Raw genomic sequence first — 19989 nt, 5'->3', positions numbered from 1 at the left:
CCCATCAATTTTAACCATCTTCCCTGTCCCTGCTGAAGAAAAGCAGGCCCAAACCATGATGCTGCCACCACCATGTTTGACAGTGGGGATGGTGTGTTCAGGGTGATGAGCTGTGTTGCTTTTACGCCAAACATAAAGTTTTGCATTGTTGCCAAAAAGTTCGATTTTGGTTTCATCTGACCAGAGCACCTTCTTCCACATGTTTGGTGTGTCTCCCAGGTGGCTTGTGGCAAACTGTAAACAACACTTTTTATGGATATCTTTAAGAAATGGCTTTCTTCTTGCCACTCTTCCATAAAGGCCAGATTTGTGCAGTATACGACTGATTGTTGTCCTATGGACAGAGTCTCCCACCTCAGCTGTAGATCTCTGCAGTTCATCCAGAGTGATCATGGGCCTCTTGGCTGCATCTCTGATCAGTCTTCTCCTTGTATGAGCTGAAAGTTTAGAGGGACGGCCAGGTCTTGGTAGATTTGCAGTGGTCTGATACTCCTTCCATTTCAATATTATCGCTTGCACAGTGCTCCTTGGGATGTTTAAAGCTTGGGAAATCTTTTTGTATCCAAATCCGGCTTTAAACTTCTCCACAACAGTATCTCGGACCTGCCTGGTGTGTTCCTTGTTCTTCATGATGCTCTCTGCGCTTTAAACGGACCTCTGAGACTATCACAGTGCAGGTGCATTTATACAGAGACTTGATTACACACAGGTGGATTCTATTTATCATCATTAGTCATTTAGGTCAACATTGGATCATTCAGAGATCCTCACTGAACTTCTGGAGAGAGTTTGCTGCACTGAAAGTAAAGGGGCTGAATAATTTTGCACGCCCAATTTTTCAGTTTTTTATTTGTTAAAAAAGTTTGAAATATCCAATAAATTTCGTTCCACTTCATGATTGTGTCCCACTTGTTGTTGATTCTTCACAAACAATTACAGTTTCATATCTTTATGTTTGAAGCCTGAAATGTGGCAAAAGGTCGCAAAGTTCAAGGGGGCCGAATACTTTCGCAAGGCACTGTACATCAGACAGTCAACACAGATCTCCCCTGTTACACATGGACTAAAGAAAAATAAGCAAAGTCAATTTTAATTCTTGTTTTCAACAACAATTTCAACATGAATGCAGCATAATAAATTCTGGATCCCTGCAGCTTGTTTTTCCTGGTTTTTCAGATTGCCAGTTTTCCTTGGCCAAATATAATATTAATTAAAGCAGTTTTTAAATTGTGTCTTGTCACTGTAAGGAAAGTTAAAAATGAATAATTCTTTAGTAAAAAAAATCACATTTAAAGAATTCAGCAACTTGGTAAAAACATTAACCAAGGAGTCCAGCCTTGTACAGCCAGTAAAGGTGAAACACTGTTTATTCCTCTCTACTCAAAACACAGTCTTTACTAACCGCAGGGTCAATACGGTGGACATGGCGCCCAGTGGTGATGATGCCTGAGTGATTAGGCAAAGGCGGTTTATACAAGGACCTCCAGGCCGGAACAGTGTTGTCTGCACAGTCTACATGAGCTCTCCACCTGAAGTCAGGCAGTGTTTTTAGCGCAGTCACATGACACACTTTAACACAGAGTGTGTACAGCTCCTTTTTTCATGAGAGGGTGCAGGAAGCTGTTGCAATCTCTCAAAACTGTGCAATCCTTCCCCGAGGTTTTTAAAACACTAAACGTTATTATATAACAGGGACATGAAATTAGGCCCAAAGACATATGATTGTAATGTTTTAACAAGATCCTATTATCAAATATTGTCCTTCCAAGAATGCAATATGACTGGTCTTTATGAAACACGGTGTGAATACATTCCCTCAGTCTTTTGGCCAAGGCTTTTGAAAATATTTTATAATCCGAACACAAGAGTGAGACGGGGCGCCAATTCTTCAGTTTTTTAGATCTCCTTTTAAGAACATAAGAAGAACATAAGAAAGTTTACCAACAAGAGGAGGCCATTCAGCCCATCTCGCTCGATTGGTTGTTAGTAGCTTATTGATCCCAGAATCTCATCAAGCAGCTTCTTGAAGGATCCCATTAGAACATAAGAACATAAGAAGAACATAAGAAAGTTTACAAACGAGAGGAGGCCATTCAGCCCATCTTGCTCGTTTGGTTGTTAGTAGCTTATTGATCCCAGAATCTCATCAAGCAGCTTCTTGAAGGATCCCAGGGTGTCAGCTTCAACAACATTACAGGGGAGTTGGTTCCAGACCCTCACAATTCTCTGTGTAAAAAAGTGCCTCCTAGTTTCTGTTCTAAATGCCCCTTTATCTAATCTCCATTTATGACCCCTGGTCCTTTTTTCTTTTTTCAAGTCAAAGAAGTCCCCCGGGTTGACATTGTCTATACCTTTTAGGATTTTGAATGTTTGAATCAGATCGCCGCGTAGTCTTCTTTGTTCAAGACTGAATAGATTCAATTCTTTTAGCCTTTTAAACCTGGGATAATTCTGGTTGCTCTTCTTTGCACTCTTTCTAGAGCAGCAATATCCTTTTTGTAACGAGGTGACCAGAACCGAACACAATATTCTAGGTGAGGTCTTACTAATGCATTGTAAAGTTTTAACATTACTTCCCTTGATTTAAATTCAACACTTTTCACAATATACCCAAGCATCTTGTTGGCCTTTTTTTATAGCTTCCCCACATTGTCTAGATGAAGACATTTCTGAGTCAACATAAACTCCTAGGTCTTTTTCATAGATTCCTTCTTCAATTTCAGTATCTCCCATATGATATTTATAATGCACATTTTTATTGCCTCCGTGCAATACTTTACACTTTTCTCTATTAAATTTAATTTGCCATGTGTCTGTCCAATTTTGAATGCTGTCTAGATCATTTTGAATGACCTTTGCTGCTTCAACAGTGTCTGCCACTCCTCCTATTTTTGTGTCGTCTGCAAATTTAACGAGTTTGCTTACTATATCAGAGTCTAAATCATTAATGTAGATTAGGAATAGCAGAGGACCTAATACTGATCCCTGTGGTACACCACTGGTTACCTCACTCCATTTTGAGGTTTCTCCTCTAATCAGTACTTTCTGTTTTCTACCTGTTAACCACTCCCTAATCCATGTGCATGCATTTCCTTGAATCCCTACTGCGTTCAGTTTGAGAATTAATCTTTTATGCAGGACTTTGTCAAAAGCTTTCTGGAAATCTAAATAAACCATGTCATATGCTTTGCAGTTATCCATTTTCAATGTTGCATCCTCAAAAAAGTCAAGCAGGTTAGTTAGACATGATCTCCCTTTCCTAAAACCATGCTGGCTGTCTCCCAGGATATTGTTACCATATAAGTAATTTTCCATTTTGGATCTTATTATAGTTTCCATAAGTTTACATATAATAGAAGTCAGGCTTATTGGTCTGTAGTTACCTGGTTTGGTTTTGTCTCCCTTTTTGTGGATTGGTATTACATTTGCTATTTTCCAGTCTGTTGGTACAACCCCTGTGTCAAGAGACTGTTGCATGATCTTGGTTAGCGGTTTGTAAATAACTTCTTTCATTTCTTTGAGTACTATTGGGAGGATCTCATCCAGCCCAGGGGATTTGTTTATTTTAAGAGCTCCTAGTCCCTTTAACACTTCTGCCTCTGTTATGCTAAAGTTATTTAAAACTGGATAGGAACAGGTCGACATGTGGGGCATGTTGTCCGTGTCCTCCTTTGTAAAAACCTGTGAAAAGTAATCATTTAATATATTTGCTATTTTTTTTTCTTCATCTATGATTTTGCCATTTGTGTCTCTTAGACATTTAACCTCCTCTTTGAATGTTCTCTTGCTGTTATAATATTGGAAAAACATTTTGGAATTGGTTTTAGCCCCCTTAGCAATATTGATTTCTATCTCTCTCTTGGCCTTTCTAACTTCCTTTTTGACTTGTGTTTGCAGTTCCAAGTACTCTTTCTGTGTGCTTTGTTTTTCCCTTTTCAACGCTCTGTAAAGTGCCTTTTTTCGCTGAATATTTTTTTTAATTGATCTATTAAACCATTTTGGCCATTTTGTTTTAGATTTAGATTTGTCTACTTTTGGGATGTAATTGTTTTGTGCCTCTAGTACTACATTTTTAAAAAACAGCCACCCTTTTTCTTTGGATGTTTTCTCTATTTTACTCCAATCTACTTCTGTTAGTCTCTGTTTCATACCTTTGTAGTTTGCTTTTCTAAAATTGTAAACCTTAGCTTTAGTCATTACTTTTGGGGTTTTAAAAAATATTTCAAATGAGACCATGTTGTGGTCTGAGTTTGCCAATGGCTCTCTGACCTCTGTTTTAGTTATTCTGTCTTCATTATTTGAAAAGACTAAGTCAAGGCATGCCTCCCCTCTAGTCGGTGCCTTGACAAATTGCGTTAGGAATCAGTCATTTGTCATTTCCACCATTTCAATTTCGTCCGTCGTGCCCCCCATTGGGTTTTCCCATTTTATACAGGGGAAGTTGAAATCCCCCATTAGTATGGCTTCTCCTTTTCTACACGCATTTCGAATGTCATTGTATAACAGATTATTTTGCTCAGCGTCTGAATTTGGCGGTCTATAGCATGCTCCTATTATTATGCCCTTTGTATTTGTGTCCATTATTCTGACCCATATTGATTCTGCATTGTTTTCTTTGTCCTGATTTAACACCTGGGCTTCAAGGCTATTTCTTATGTATAGCGCTACCCCTCCGCCTCTTCTGTCCTGCCTGTCTTTCCTATACAGTGTGTACCCACTAATATTATATTCGTCTCCATCACTCTCAGACAACCAAGTTTCTGTAACACCTATCACGTCGTAGTTACTTGTTAGTGCAGTAGCTTCAAGTTCTAACATTTTGTTTCTGAGACTTCTAGCATTAAGATAAATACATTTAATAGTGGTCTTACCTGTGTCGGCTTCAACAACATCACTGGGGAGTTGTTTCCAGACCCTCACAATTCTCTGTGTAAAAAAAGTGCCTCCTATTTTCTGTTCTGAATGCCCCTTTATCTAATCTCCATTTGTGACCCCTGGTCCTTGTTTCTTTTTTCAGGTCAAAAAAGTCCCCTGGGTGGACATTGTCTATACCTTTTAGGATTTTGAATGTTTGAATCAGATCGCCACATAGTCTTCTTTGTTCAAGACTGAATAGATTCAATTCTTTTAGCCCGTCTGCACACAACATGCCTTTTAAACCCGGGATAATTCTGGTTGCTTTTCTTTGCATTCTTTCTAGAGCAGCAATATCATTTTTGAAACAAGGTGCCCAGAACTGAACACAATATTCTAGGTGAGGTCTTACTAATGCATTGTAAAGTTTTAACATTACTAACCTGGATTTAAATTCAACACTTCTCACAATATATCCGAGCATCTTGTTGGTCTTTTTTGTAGCTTCCCCTCATTGTCTAGATGAAGACATTTCTGAGTCAACATAAACTCCTAGGTCTTTTTTTATAGTTATCTTCTTCCATTTCAGTATCTCCCATATGATATTTATAATGCACATTTTTATTGCATGTATGCAATACTTTACACTTTTCTCTATTAAATGTAATTTGCCATGTGTCTGCCCAGTTCTGAATGCTGTCTAGATCATTTTGAATGACCTTTGTTGCTGCAACAGTGTTTGCCACTCCTCCTATTTTTGTGTCGTCTGCAAATAATTTAACAAGTTTCCTTACTATACTAGAATCTAAATCATTAATGTAGATTAGGAATAGCACATTAATGTAGATTAGGAATTTGGCAACAGTGTAATCACAGCCTGACGACCACTCAAAGGCAGCTCTCCTTCTCTAACACACTCTTGCAAAACCCGGAAAAGGTCTCCAATCACTGGCCAGAGCTTTTTATAAAACTCTGCCTGAAGGCCATCAATCCCAGGGGCTTTCCCTGGTGACAGCTGAGTGACTGCCTCCGTCAACTCCTGCAGTGTCAAAATGGCTTCTAGGGGTTCTTCTTGAGACAAGCTGGGCAGGTTCTGGTGCAGTAGAGCGGTTTGCTCCTCATCTCAGCACTAAACAGCTGGGTGTAGAAATACACAGCTGCTCTGTTCATTTCTTCTTACAGATGCACACAAAACAACTGCTTACTCTCCACCTTCTTCTCTAGATTGAAAAATAATTTGGTGGGTGTGTCCATGTCCTTTAGCTGTGTGAAACGAGAACAGATGAGGGAACCCTTCACTCTTTCCTCCAGCTGGCTGCTCAGAGTTTATTTTTTCTCTCTGAGACCGGAATATGTTTTCATCACTATTGAGAGTAATTTTTTATTCTATTCTCAATATCTCTATCAAGCTCTTCAACTGTCTGGTTCAAAACCCTGGTTGTATTTAAAGTATATTGGTGAAAGAATTTTTTATTTGTTTTTTTCCAATGTCTCACCATTGTCGTATACTACTATATCTCATACTCTGCTGCCTCCCGGAGACCCAAAATGCTGTTAAAAATCTAAAAACTGTTTGTCTTTGTCACAAAGACGGCCGGAGTGGGTGGCGTCAGACCAGATGCAGGAAATAAACAACAGAGACTTGGGGTTTTGGTGAGTCTGAGCGTGTGATCGCGCTCAGCATTTAATAATTAACAGACAGAACAGAAAATAAAAGGTTTTAAACACAAAACAGGACACGGCACTTGTAGCCAAAATAAATAGACAAACAAAACGTACTAAACACTTAACAAACGGTGCACGGAGAGACAAACAAACACGGTGAGTACAAACACTTCTAGATTTCACTTTACTACTTTTACGTTCTCCTTCTCTCTCACCCGTTCTCCACTCTCGAACACCCAACCCCGACTGAAAGAAACGTGCATCTATATATACTGTTGTGCTGGGATTCAATTACTAATTAATTATTCACTTGAATCCCAGCAAGTGAATTAATTCTGTGCAACCCCGTGCTCACATATTACTTTTAACCAGCACGTGAAGTGATTTGTGCCCTCCTCGTGCCTAAATACAAATCTACATTTTTTAAATACACGTGAAACACAGACCCGTTTATATCCCGTGTACCAATCTATACACCAACATTTACACACGCACGCAACACACAACACATAACACACAAATGCACACAGGGGCGGGGCGCATTGCCACATATACCCCCCCTTGTGCGCAGCACACATGGCCTCAACGGCCACCTCCCCCCTTAAAAATCCAGCAGTCCAGGACAAAGTCTCAGGCTGGGAAGGGAGGCTTCAGTGGGCCCATGGCTGGCAATGCTGTCAGCACCCCTGCCGGTAGTGGCACGGCTGACAGCCTGCTGGTCCATGCTTGCAGCGAAATTGCTGCGGGGGATGCTGGTCTCCTGACCTCTCCCCCTTCCTTCGTAGCCGGTAGCTCCCCTTGGTGGGGCTCCGACCACAGTACTGCCAGCAGCGAAGAAGCTGCAGTGGGAGCAGGTCTCCGGACCTCCCCCACGATCTCCGGCAGCGAAACTGCTGCAGTGGGAGCAGGTCTCCGGACCTCCCCCACGATCTCCGGCAGCGAAACTGCTGCTGGGGTTGGTGGTCTCCAGACCTCCTCCCCCTTCTTCGTGGCCGACAGCTCCCCTTTCTGGGGCTCCGGCCACCGTACTCCCTGTGGTGGAGGTACGGAAAGCAGAGACAGCTCCTGCTGTTCTGCTTCTGGCAGTGGCGGAGGCAGCTCCTGCTCCTCTGCTCCTGGCGGTGGTGGTGGTGAAGGCAAAGGCAGCTCCTGCTGCTCTGCTCCTTCCGGTGGAGGTGGCGGAGGCAGAGGCAGCTCCTGCTGCTCTGTTCCTGCCGGTGGAGGTGGCGGAGGCAGAGGCAGCTCCGGCTGCTCTGCTCCTGCCGGTGTAGGTGGCGGAGGCAGAGGCAGCTCCGGCTGCTCTGCTCCTGCCGGTGAAGGTGGGAGCAGCGTGTAGTCTCCTGCCGATGGAGGTGGGAGCAGCGTGTAGTCTCCTCCTTTTCCAGGGGACTGGTGCTGCTCTGCCTCTCTTGCAGGGAACTGGTGCGGCTCCGCCTTTGACGGGGAAACCAGCAGGCATTCTCCCTCTGCTGGTGGAGGTGGAACCAGCAGGCATTCTCCCTCTGCTGGCAGCTTGGGTCCTGGGGCTGTGGAAGCCCCGACTTCCCTCTCTTCGGGCTGTGGACGCACCGACTCCTCCCTTTTGGGCTGTGGACGCACCGACTCCCCCCTCTTGGGCTGTGGACGTTCGGGCTCCCCCCACTCAAGCGTAGGACGTTCGGGCTCCTCCCACTCAGGCGTAGGACGTTCGGGCTCCTCCCGCTTGGGCTGTGGACGCTCGGGCTCCTCCAGCTTGGGCTGTGGACGCTCAGGCTCCTCCCGCTTGGGCTGTGGATGCTCTGGCTCCTCCCGCTCGGGCTGTGGACGCTCTGGCTCCTCCCGCTCGGGCTGTGGACGCTCAGGCTCCTCCCGCTTGGGCTGTGGACGCTCAGGCTCCTCCCGCTTGGGCTGTGGATGCTCTGGCTCCTCCCGCTCGGGCTGTGGACGCTCTGGCTCCTCCCGCTCGGGCTGTGGACGCTCTGGCTCCTCCCGCTCGGGCTGTGGACGCAAAACCAGCAGGCATTTTTCCTCTGCTGGTGGAGACGGGGACAGCAGGCATTCTTCCTCTGCTGGTGGACCTGCTACCTGGGCTGCTGTTCCACTTATAATTGCCTCCAGGTAGCTGAGGACCAACCCCACACCTTCCTCCCAGGTGCTTACGGTCTGTTCCCTCTCGTAAGCCTCCCATCGTTCCCTATCCATAAACCGCAGGAACCGGACGACTACTGGTATAGACTGGGCCTCCAGCCCAGCATTTTCCAGCATCCAGTCCCGCACTTTGATGGCGTCTTCTGCCATTTTTTTTTTTTTTTTTTTTTTTTTTTTTAATCCAAAAATGCGGTTCCTGCTCTGGCCTGAGTCCTGGAGGCGCTGTAGATCCCACGCAGGACACCACGTGTCACAAAGACGGCCGGAGTGGGTGGCGTCAGACCAGATGCAGGAAATAAACAACAGAGACTTGGGGTTTTGGTGAGGCTGAGCGTGTGATCGCGCTCAGCATTTAATAATTAACAGACAGAAAATAAAAGGTTTTAAACACAAAACAGGACACGGCACTTGTAGCCAAAATAAATAGACAAACAAAACGTACTAAACACTTAACAAACGGTGCACGGAGAGACAAACAAACACGGCGAGTACAAACACTTCTAGATTTCACTTTACTACTTTTACGTTCTCCTTCTCTCTCACCCGTTCTCCACTCTCGAACACCCAACCCCGACTGAAAGAAACGTGCATCTATATATACTGTTGTGCTGGGATTCAATTACTAATTAATTATTCACTTGAATCCCAGCACGTGAATTAATTCTGTGCAACCCCGTGCTCACATATTACTTTTAACCCAAGTGTACTGCTTTAATATAAATTCCTCCAGACATCAACCAGGCTTTGAACTTTTAAAACAGCAGAAAGTTCTTTTGAAGACTGGGGATGTGGATCTTCACACATACATTTATAGAGCTTTATGCATTTTAAATGTAAATCATTGTGCTGAAATAACACTAATGTGTTCTGGGTATGCTACACATTACATTATGTAAACATAGAAATCTGTACAGTAGGCCTATACAGTATACAGTACATCAGTAAAATCAAATGAACACCACATAGCACACTTTCTTTTTACTTTAGCCTACCGGTAACACAAAATACATCATGCTGCTGCATTGCATACATTGGTGTACAATGTGAATAAAAGATTATTTTAAATTGAAACTAAATGATTTTAGCGATTTAAAAAAAAAAAAATTACTATTTTTTAACATTGCCTAGCCAATACAATTAACACACAATAGATCACGGTCCTATACAGATGCTCAGAATGAGCTGGAGGGGTTAGTGGCACATGTGTGCAGTCTATTGCTCCCAAGGCTTGTAAGTACACCGTCTTTAATTAAAATGAGGTACTTGGGTGTTCACTACAAAAATGCATTGAGCACAACTAGCAACGCACGAGAAAAAGCAGACTGGGAAATGCCAGCAACAATTGCGACTGTTTAAAACATGCTTTCAAAAGTTCTTAAATTGATGCAACTGTAATTGTCGCAATTGTCAACAGCTTTAGTACATCTTATTATATGGAACCCTCATTTGCACTAGCTCCGCCCCTTTATGTGAATTTATGCAGGAACACCCATAATTACATATTCATCTAAAGAAAAACTGCTGCCGGAAAGCATTCCCTAAAAAGTCGCTAACAGCATTGTGCTTGTTTAGTACATTTCACCCTGGACTTCTGACTCGTTTGAAACTGGTTTGCGATTATTGCGACAGGCACAACACTTTAATACATCTACCCCTAAATCTTGTTCTACATTCTTATGGTCCATTTATTTTATTTATTTGAAAACAGTAAAGAATGTCATTTTCAGCATTGCCCAGGTGGAGACAGCAGCATAGACACAGTTTCATTTAAATGCATTTGAAAAATACAAACACTAAATCTTGTTGTTGTGTGTTTTCTTTACAGATTCAGACCCCACAAGCCCCCCTTCCACTCCGGTCTATCAAGGTATGCAGTGTAATCACTTCAGTGGATTCAGAACCACAGCAGGAATCTGGCTTTGTTATAAACGTTCTTTTTTTTTTACAGAAGGAGAATCCTCGAGCCCCCCTTCCACTCCAGTCTCTCAAGGTATGCAGATTAAACACTTCAGTGTGATTCACAACCCACAGCAGGAATCTGGCATTGTTATAACTTTCTTTTTTCTTTTTACAGAAGCAGAATCCTCAAGGCCCCCTTCCGCTCCGCTCTCTCAAGGTAAGTGCAGTTTGAAGATGGCAGATTGTTCAGTGTGATTGACAGCCCCCCTCATGTGTCATGTGATCCACTAGAGCTATATGAGTTGTGGGAGAGTGTGTGCAACTATTCAGCAACAACACTAGGAGAGCAGAAGGTTGTCTTTCGGTTTGGAATCCTAATGTATAGAGTTACATTATATTGTCCAGGACACATAATCTTAGTCTTTATTTTAGCAAAAAGTATTGCCTGACAATGGCACCCTGCACTCAGATGATTTTCTCATCAGTAGGCTATGCTGCAGTGTCTACAGTTAACACTGTTTATACTGTACTGTTGAAAACTTCCCTAACATTAGCCACTCATCTGAACATCTAAACACAAGAGTTCATCCTTGAAAATCTACCTCTACAGGTCTGCTTCTTGTGTTCTTGTGTACCAGCACTAGGTACTCAAGTTCAGCGTTTCCTCTAAGGTTAAAATGCGCACATTTTACACAGTAACTGGCAACAACCTTCCACTCAGTTTACTAATTTTTACAAGTTATCACATATCAACCTCACTCGAGACTCCAACATCTCATTTTGAGAGCATTCGTGCAAAGCATTAACATAAGCATATTTGCGTGTGTCTTGCAGGTGATTCTCTGATTTCTCTGTTAAAATGCGCGTCACATTAATACAGAGCTCGCTGGGGCTCCAGTGAATCCAGTAGTTCAGGGCGGGTGAAGCAGGCGTCTGGAGATTCTGCCTCTATGGAGAGGGCTGCTCGGTGCTGTTTAGGAACATCGCAGTTTTTAACTCGTCGTATAATGGAAAACGTTTTTGAAGCATAATCTTACTGCATTATTTAGAAGTATAAATAGTCAACATAAATAAAAACCACAATACTCATACTTTGATATGAGAAATATCATATCAAGCATTTAGAAACTGGTAAAAATGTAATCAAAATATTAATTTAGAGTCGAAAATACACATTTAAGTGTATAGTAATTGAAGACGACATACATATGCATTTTTTTGCAAGTTGAGTTTAGGTGACTTCATTCACGTGTCTCTGCTGAAACTCAACATGACAGCTGCACAAACTAACAAAATCTGATTATCTCTATGAGGATGGTGGGACACTATTGTTCAAGTTGTGCTGCCGTTGATCATGTATGAGTCAATACCATTAAAAGATCATATTGCCAGTCATAAACATGTAGAGAGAACAAAAAAGCAAACAAGACGGCAACAATGACAAAGCATGCATTCACTATACTGAAAACTGAGGTCTAAGACACTGCATTCACTATGCTGAAAACTGAGATCTAAGACACTACATTCACTATACTGAAAACTGAGATCTAAGACACTGCATTCACTATACTGAAAACTGAGATCTAAGACACTGCATTCACTATACTGAAAACTGAGGTCTAAGACACTGCATTCACTATACTGAAAACTGAGGTCTAAGACACTGCATTCACTATGCTGAAAACTGAGGTCTAAGACACTGCATTCACTATGCTGAAAACTGAGGTCTAAGACACTGCATTCACTATGCTGAAAACTGAGGTCTAAGACACTGCATTCACTATGCTGAAAACTGAGGTCTAAGACACTGCATTCACTATGCTGAAAACTGAGATCTAAGACACTGCATTCACTATGCTGAAAACTGAGGTCTAAGACACTGCATTCACTATGCTGAAAACTGAGGTCTAAGACACTGCATTCACTATACTGAAAACTGAGGTATAAGACACTGCGTTCACTATGCTGAAAACTGAGATCTAAGACACTGCATTCACTATACTGAAAACTGAGGTCTAAGACACTGCATTCACTATACTGAAAACTGAGGTATAAGACACTGCATTCACTATACTGAAAACTGAGGTCTAAGACACTGCATTCACTATGCTGAAAACTGAGGTATAAGACACTGCGTTCACTATGCTGAAAACTGAGATCTAAGACACTGCATTCACTATACTGAAAACTGAGGTCTAAGACACTGCATTCACTATACTGAAAACTGAGGTCTAAGACACTGCATTCACTATACTGAAAACTGAGGTCTAAGACACTGCATTCACTATACTGAAAACTGAGGTATAAGACACTGCGTTCACTATGCTGAAAACTGAGATCTAAGGCACTGCATTCACTATGCTGAAAACTGAGGTCTAAGGCACTGCATTCACTATACTGAAAACTGAGGTCTAAGACACTGCATTCACTATACTGAAAACTGAGGTCTAAGACACTGCATTCACTATACTGAAAACTGAGGTCTAAGACACTGCATTCACTATGCTGAAAACTGAGATCTAAGACACTGCATTCACTATGCTGAAAACTGAGATCTAAGACACTGCATTCACTATACTGAAAACTGAGGTCTAAGACACTGCATTCACTATACTGAAAACTGAGGTATAAGACACTGCGTTCAATATACTGAAAACTGAGGTCTAAGACACTGCATTCACTATGCTGAAAACTGAGGTCTAAGACACTGCATTCACTATGCTGAAAACTGAGGTCTAAGACACTGCATTCACTATACTGAAAACTGAGGTCTAAGACACTGCATTCACTATGCTGAAAACTGAGGTCTAAGACACTGCATTCACTATGCTGAAAACTGAGGTCTAAGACACTGCATTCACTATACTGAAAACTGAGGTCTAAGACACTGCGTTCACTATACTGAAAACTGAGATCTAAGACACTGCGTTCAAAGTGTTTAATTATTGTTTACTTTATTTCTTGCTATGCTACCTGTGTTTTAATAAAGCTGTAATTAGCAATATTAAACCAAGGCATTTTTTTAAATTAAATTAGATTTTCTGACAATGAAGAAACAAGCTCAAAGCTATTTTTCTAGCTATATGTTCCTTAAAGGAAAGTGATTGCTTTACTGTGTAAAGGATGTGGTCACTACACTACACACCATTTGTTTCATAAAGACATTCTGTCTGGAGACACGCCTCTTGTTAAATCTTGCAAATAACAAAAATGCAGAATTAGCAAAGAAACAACTGGGAGGATTAATTCTGCGTTTACATTAAAAGGGGCGCTATTTAAATTACAATCGGGTGATAAACAGCAGTGAACCAGTTTAGAGCAACGAGTCACTCAACACGCCTTTATCAGTGTTTCATATTTATCCTGGCTATTGTAATATCAGTAAAACGCTAAACTGAAGCTGTGCAGTACTGTACAGATAGGATTATGTTGCAGGGCATGCTATTATACAAGTTCCGACTACGCCACTGGGGATTTGTACCCCAGAAATATATTTGAGTATCTAAACAATTCAGACTAAAGAGAGAAACACAGGTTCAATTATATTCTGGAGGGGAGCCACACCACCGGCTAACCAACACCCAGTAATGGACAGCACACCAAAAAAACTGTAATTAGTGGACAGCAGTTTTATTTTGTTAGATACACCAATTATTAAACCCACTAATAACAAAAGAAAACAACAAACGATTAATATAAAAAACAGCAAAGTAATGAAAAGACACTGAATAAAACAAACTAAATCAAATACACACACAAAACACAACAGGGTTAATACAATAATTAGACACAATACACAGTAAGACCACACAGTCCAAATGACGAAACGTCAGTCACAAGGCAAGGACCATTTATTAGAAATAGAGAGTCGGTTTGTTGCGTGGTTCTGCAAACCAGTGGTTCCAATCCACTAGAGTAGCTGCCGGTCACGTCAGAAGCCAAAGGATCTTCTCTGTGCAAACTCACAATAAACTAACAAATAAAACAAAAACACGCAGCCAATCTGTCTTAAAAGAATAAAAACCCAGGCAAGTACTGTTTAAAAAAAAAGTGAAAAACTAAGTTCAGGACGGTAACAGTAGAATTGTGGTAGTATATTTATGCAGAACTAAATCATTCAGACCAAAATAGGTAACTACTAGCAGCCAATCAATAATTAATATTATCTACAGCAGCGATTCAATACACATATTACGACTACAGCAGCAAATCAATACATATATTACGACTACCGCAGAGGCGGAACCAAATTGGGTATATTGAGTATAAAATTGTGTATGGGAGTAAGTACACAGCACACTAAAACCAGATGCAGTGGGTATCTAAAATACTAATTCACAGTGGTTTCTGTTTTCAGCGTTCCTCTATGGTGCAAAACACCAAAACAAAGGTTGAAAATCTGAGAGGCACTTAACTCTGCAGAAGGGCTAGTCGACACGCCCTTCCTGTTGTACTTTCTCGCCTTCCTCTCAAATCCGCCGCTTCACCACACCAGCCGAATCCTCCAGTCAGCTCTTCTCATAAATACTCGTTCCACTCGCTCAGCCACTGCATCCAATTCACCCGATCCGCCACAGCTTCTTTCTATCCTGGTTCCTGCCTCTGCTCTTGGCTGCGTCCTCTGTTTCTGTATTATTATTATTATTATTATTATTATTATTATTAGTAGTAGTAGTAGTAGTAGTAGTAGTAGTAGTTTAAACCAGTGCCTCGCCCAATTACCGCTACATTACATTCCCTGTCATCAAGGTTCTGCCATAACTGTCAGTCTGGGTTGGCAGAGAGAGAGTGTACATCAACAAAACAAACAATCTCGTGCAACACAAACAAATAAATACATATCAAAAAATACACACAATAAATATAAACCAAATAAAACGTGCAAACACAAATAAATAATAAAGGGCCCATATAACACTTAAACTCGTCACCCCGTGACAATTACTCTCACGTGACATTGCTGCACTGTTACTAAACGGTTTAATATTTTGGATTGTTATTGTTCTGCCAGCAATAAGATAAACAGGTCTTTTCAAAACACCTTCATTTGTAGACAGAACTACAGTGACAGTGGAAGAGTGTAAACATGATTCTCACAGCTGTGCTGGACATGTGGTTTCTGAACTGAACTCGAATAGAATTCTTAGCCATGATGTCTATCAACATTATAAGAACATAAGAAAGTTTATAAACGAGAGGAGGCCATTCGGACCATCTTGCTCGTTTGGTTGTTAGTAGCTTATTGATCCCAGAATCTCATCAAGCAGCTTCTTGAAGGATCACAGGGTGTCAGCGTCAACAACATTCCTGGGGAGTTGGTTCCAGACCCTCACAATTCTCTGTGTTAAAAAGTGCCTCCTAGTTTCTGTTTTGAATGCCCCTTTATCTAATCTCCATTTGTGAACCCTGGTCCTTGTTTCTTTTGAAGTGACTTCAGGTACTTCACTTACTATTACAGAAACAAGAGTCTTGTTAAAATAACTCTTGGCTTAGTAAAATAATTGTGGTAATATGAATTAATTTACTTATTTTACATTATATTTGTTCAAATGAAAACCCCAGAGATGTACCCTACTTAGCTCAATCCAGATGGTTTTCATGCTGATGCGCTGGGGAGGCCGCACTGTGGTTGATCCCCGGAGCCAGCATCGCAGCCGTTGTGTGTGCTGATGCGCCAGGGAGGCAAAATAAGCTGATCCCTGGAGCCAGCATTACACTTCAGCCATTAACACCAGACAGAAGGATATCTACATCATCATATGGAAGGAAACATAAATGGATGGAGACACATATGGATCACATTAGTTTACTGTAAAGCTACGTCTTAGTTGGTGCTTATCTTGGCGAGAGCCGAGTTCAAATCAGCATGAAGTTTTAACATCTACTCTCGTGTAATGGAAATCATTTTAGTTATTCATACATTGATAAAAATTGTGGGGAAAAAAATTATTTGCTATTCCCAAGAATGGAAAATCAGTATCCCTAAAGATAGTTCCAATTGAAGGCAGAGCAGACGCCCGTGTTTGATACGGTAGGATAAAGCAAATCCATGCAGCCTCCAGTTAAGCATGCTGTCTATATCTATGAGAACAACTGACAGGGCTGCAGTTATGATAGGATCTCAGACAGGCTTCAGAAAGGTAAATATACACTACATAAAAATTCTATATGCATTTTATATTTATAATCAGCGGATGATTCAGAATCAGAGGCAGATCCACAATAAATGTCTTGTTTAAATCTATAGCAAATTGCAAAATTTGAGATACTTGTGTTGGAATATTGTTTCAAATTTGTGCAAAAAAATGAATACATTCAATGGGTTAATGCGTGGCAGAAGGTTTCTCACTGATAATGGACCCTTTCTCAGTGAAAACGGCAAATTTCTCAGAATCTAAAAAGCTTTGAGGGAACGCTGCTCCCGTTCTGTGCTGCACATTACAGACTACGTGGGGTCTCATTGTTTTACATGGGGTTTATTTAATGGCTGTGTGAACTCTTCTGTGCTGCACATTACACACTACGTGGGGTCTTATTGTTTGACATGAAGTTTATTTAATGGCTGTGTGAACTCTTCTGTTTGTCTGCACAGATAAGATGGCAACAGCAAGGATCAAACTAAACGTACCCAAAGGAATGAATCTTGAGGACCCCAAAGTGAGCGAAGCCATTTTAGAGCAGGTAGGTGACATTCCCTTTCAGAAATCCAAACTGACACTGCTTCCTGTGTACTGGACTTTGTGTGACACTGATGAGCTAATCTCACGTTGACTTTGCTTCCCTTTTAGTTCCTTCTAGTGTCCTCTTGTTTCCCTGATAGATACACAGAGAGATGTGGTGCTCCTTGATAACACTGTGTTTCTTGTGCTGCTGTTTCAGATTCGGGAGCACCTCTCCAAGAACATTCCAATGGACGGTGTTAATCTGCGCTGGAGAAAACAAGACGGGGAGATATTCCACAAGGAGGAAGAGGAGGAGGAGGAGGAGGAGATGGAGAAGTACTTCAAGCCGTGAGATACCAGCACCCACAATGACAAGCGGGGGCTTTTCAGAGCAGCACTGGTTTATAGTAATCTGACATTATCTACTGGTTTATATTAATCTGACATTATCTACTGGTGCAGCACTGGTTTATATTAAGGTGATGGGGGTGTTTTTTTAATTTAATGATCATTTAAATATAAGTTAAATTATTTACTGGTGCAGCACATATTTATATTAAGGTGAGGTGTGTGTGTGTTTTAATGTAGTAAATGATTCTAATAGAGGTTACATTAGTTGCTGGTGCAAGTTTCTTTCACCTTGTAAAGAATATATTCAGAGTGCTAACAGAGTAACAGGCCTCTTCACCATGGCATGGCAGAGCATGGATTTACAGAATGAATGTACAACTTGCAGTGTACTATTAAATCCCATAGAGGGCACCACAAACACATTTACTGAGGGAGGAAGGGAGCAAGCTCCTGTATAATTATACAATCACCTGGAAGGTCTTGATGCTGCAGTACATTAAAAACAACAACTTATGATTTCAATGGAAATGTCTTATTTTTACTGATGATATTTAATTTACATTACTGTAAAAACATAAAAATAACAGGGTCACTGGAAAATACTTTCCCATTATAGTGTATGGGGAGCAGGGGAGCAGGGGAGCAAGGGAGGGGGCCCAAATCCATGCATTCATGAAACACATTCATCTCATGCAAACACATAGAAATCACACGAGCTGTACCAAAGAAAATATGTGATTCATGTCATTGTATTGTATGAAGGGATGTGCATGATAATGATACTCTAATATTCTGTATTTCTGAATGTATTTTTTCTGATTTATTTCAATAAAGTTTTAATCTCAATCTTTAGTATCTTTTTTATTACCATTTTCACAGAGACTGCAGTCCTCTGACAAGGCTGCTCTATAGCGAGGGATCCCTTTCTATACAGTGTGGTTCAGGAGACTGGGTGATGGGCAGCACAGGGGCTGAACAGAGACTGCTCTATAGCGAGGGATGCCTTTCTATACAGTGTGGTTCAGGAGACTGGGTGCTGGTTGAATGGATCTATATCAGCTGTTTGTTGTCTACACTCCTAAATTAATCTATTTGCTGTTCACTTTGTAACAATTCCCAAGTCATAGCTGATCACCATCTCACCAGCAGTTACTGACATTGTCTGCAGGTTTAAATAAATAAGTGACTGGTCTTGAAAGGGTTAAAGCATGGCCTTTATTCAAAGCGTCTCCTGTCATGAAGCAGACTATGCCACTTAAGGTCACATATCTGGTACTGTTATGCATTTTTGTGTTAATTTTGAGTTTTTCTCTACTCTGTAGATTGTTTAGCCTAGTGGGGCCCCCAGGGTCTAAGAATGGGTCCTCATTCCCATCATGACCACTAGGGAGCTCTGTCCTGCATATCACCTAACGTTGCCGCAGGTTGTACCGACAGGGGTTTTTATTTAAAGTGTATTTTCATTCGACAGAGTGTAAGGATCACTGCAACCCTGATCTCACAATAAAAATAAAAATACAATATTTATACCATCGGATTTGCACAAAGCGTACTGTTGTGATAAGCAATAAAAGAAGCAGCAGCGAAAGAGAAGTTGCAGGCTTCTTGCTTTCGAGTCCAGATAAGTGTAGTTTATTGAAGATAAAAGTTCTGAGTTGCAAAGTTACAACCAGGCCTCTTAAAGGTTACATGGTGACACCAGTTTGCAGGTATCCTCTCTCCAAGCACGGATCAGAGCAATACAAAGAACATTTCAGTATTCTCAGTTTATATGCAGTCTTTCAGTGACATCATGATTTTTTTTTAAACCAATCAGACAAAGACACAAATCTCTCATCACTTGGTTAATTGTCCATTGTCCTAACCCTAGCTTCCAAGCATCTGGTTCAATCCAGTTTCTCTTTGAAGTAGCTAGTTTTTTTTTTATAACCCTCCAGTCTGTAAATATGTTTAACAATGTGTTGGTACCTCTAACACAAAACCAATGATCCACCCTAAATGGCAAATGCCTTTCTTGTTAGAACTGGACATCAAAGGAGAGGCCAACATCTATTTCAGATTGTCTTGGAGCCTTATCCTAGCAAAGACAAAACTGACCAGAAAGATCTTTATCAACTTAATGTCTAACTAGGAACTTAACCAGAATCTGATTTAATGTTTAACCCATTCTGTGAGGTTGTATTCGAAGACCAAAAAATAATTTCTATCTAAATAAAATGTTCCAGCATGCACTACCCTGGCCCCTTGCAATAATAATAATAATAATAATAATAATAATAATAATAATAATAATAATAAATTTTTTAAAAAATGGCATGATCCAATCCTGATGGGGCGACTGTGGCAGTTTACAGGAGGCCAGTTCAGGAGAAACGATCACAGATGGAACGATTTGCCCTGACATAGTTCAGTTTCCATATTACACTGTGAA

At 41.1% G+C, this 19989-nt stretch overlaps 1 protein-coding gene across 1 annotated transcript in view; it reads left to right on the top strand.

Moving 5' to 3' along the window:
- LOC131709433 (macrophage mannose receptor 1-like) overlaps positions 1-18193 on the top strand; it is a 43424-nt gene extending 25231 nt beyond the window's left edge. Inside the window, exons 8-12 of the mRNA XM_059011970.1 lie at positions 10472-10513; positions 10595-10636; positions 10721-10762; positions 17138-17226; positions 17425-18193. Of these exons, the coding sequence (XP_058867953.1) occupies positions 10472-10513; positions 10595-10636; positions 10721-10762; positions 17138-17226; positions 17425-17559 (350 nt within the window). The 3' untranslated portion in view covers positions 17560-18193. The remainder of the gene's footprint in view (positions 1-10471; positions 10514-10594; positions 10637-10720; positions 10763-17137; positions 17227-17424) is intronic.
- The last annotated feature ends 1796 nt before the right edge of the window (positions 18194-19989 follow it).

This window comes from Acipenser ruthenus, chromosome 43, assembly GCF_902713425.1.
Source record: "Acipenser ruthenus chromosome 43, fAciRut3.2 maternal haplotype, whole genome shotgun sequence".
In the NCBI taxonomy this organism is placed as follows: domain Eukaryota; kingdom Metazoa; phylum Chordata; class Actinopteri; order Acipenseriformes; family Acipenseridae; genus Acipenser; species Acipenser ruthenus.
The sequence above is the reverse complement of the archived record's forward strand: the minus strand, read 5'-3'. Positions and strand labels throughout refer to the sequence as shown.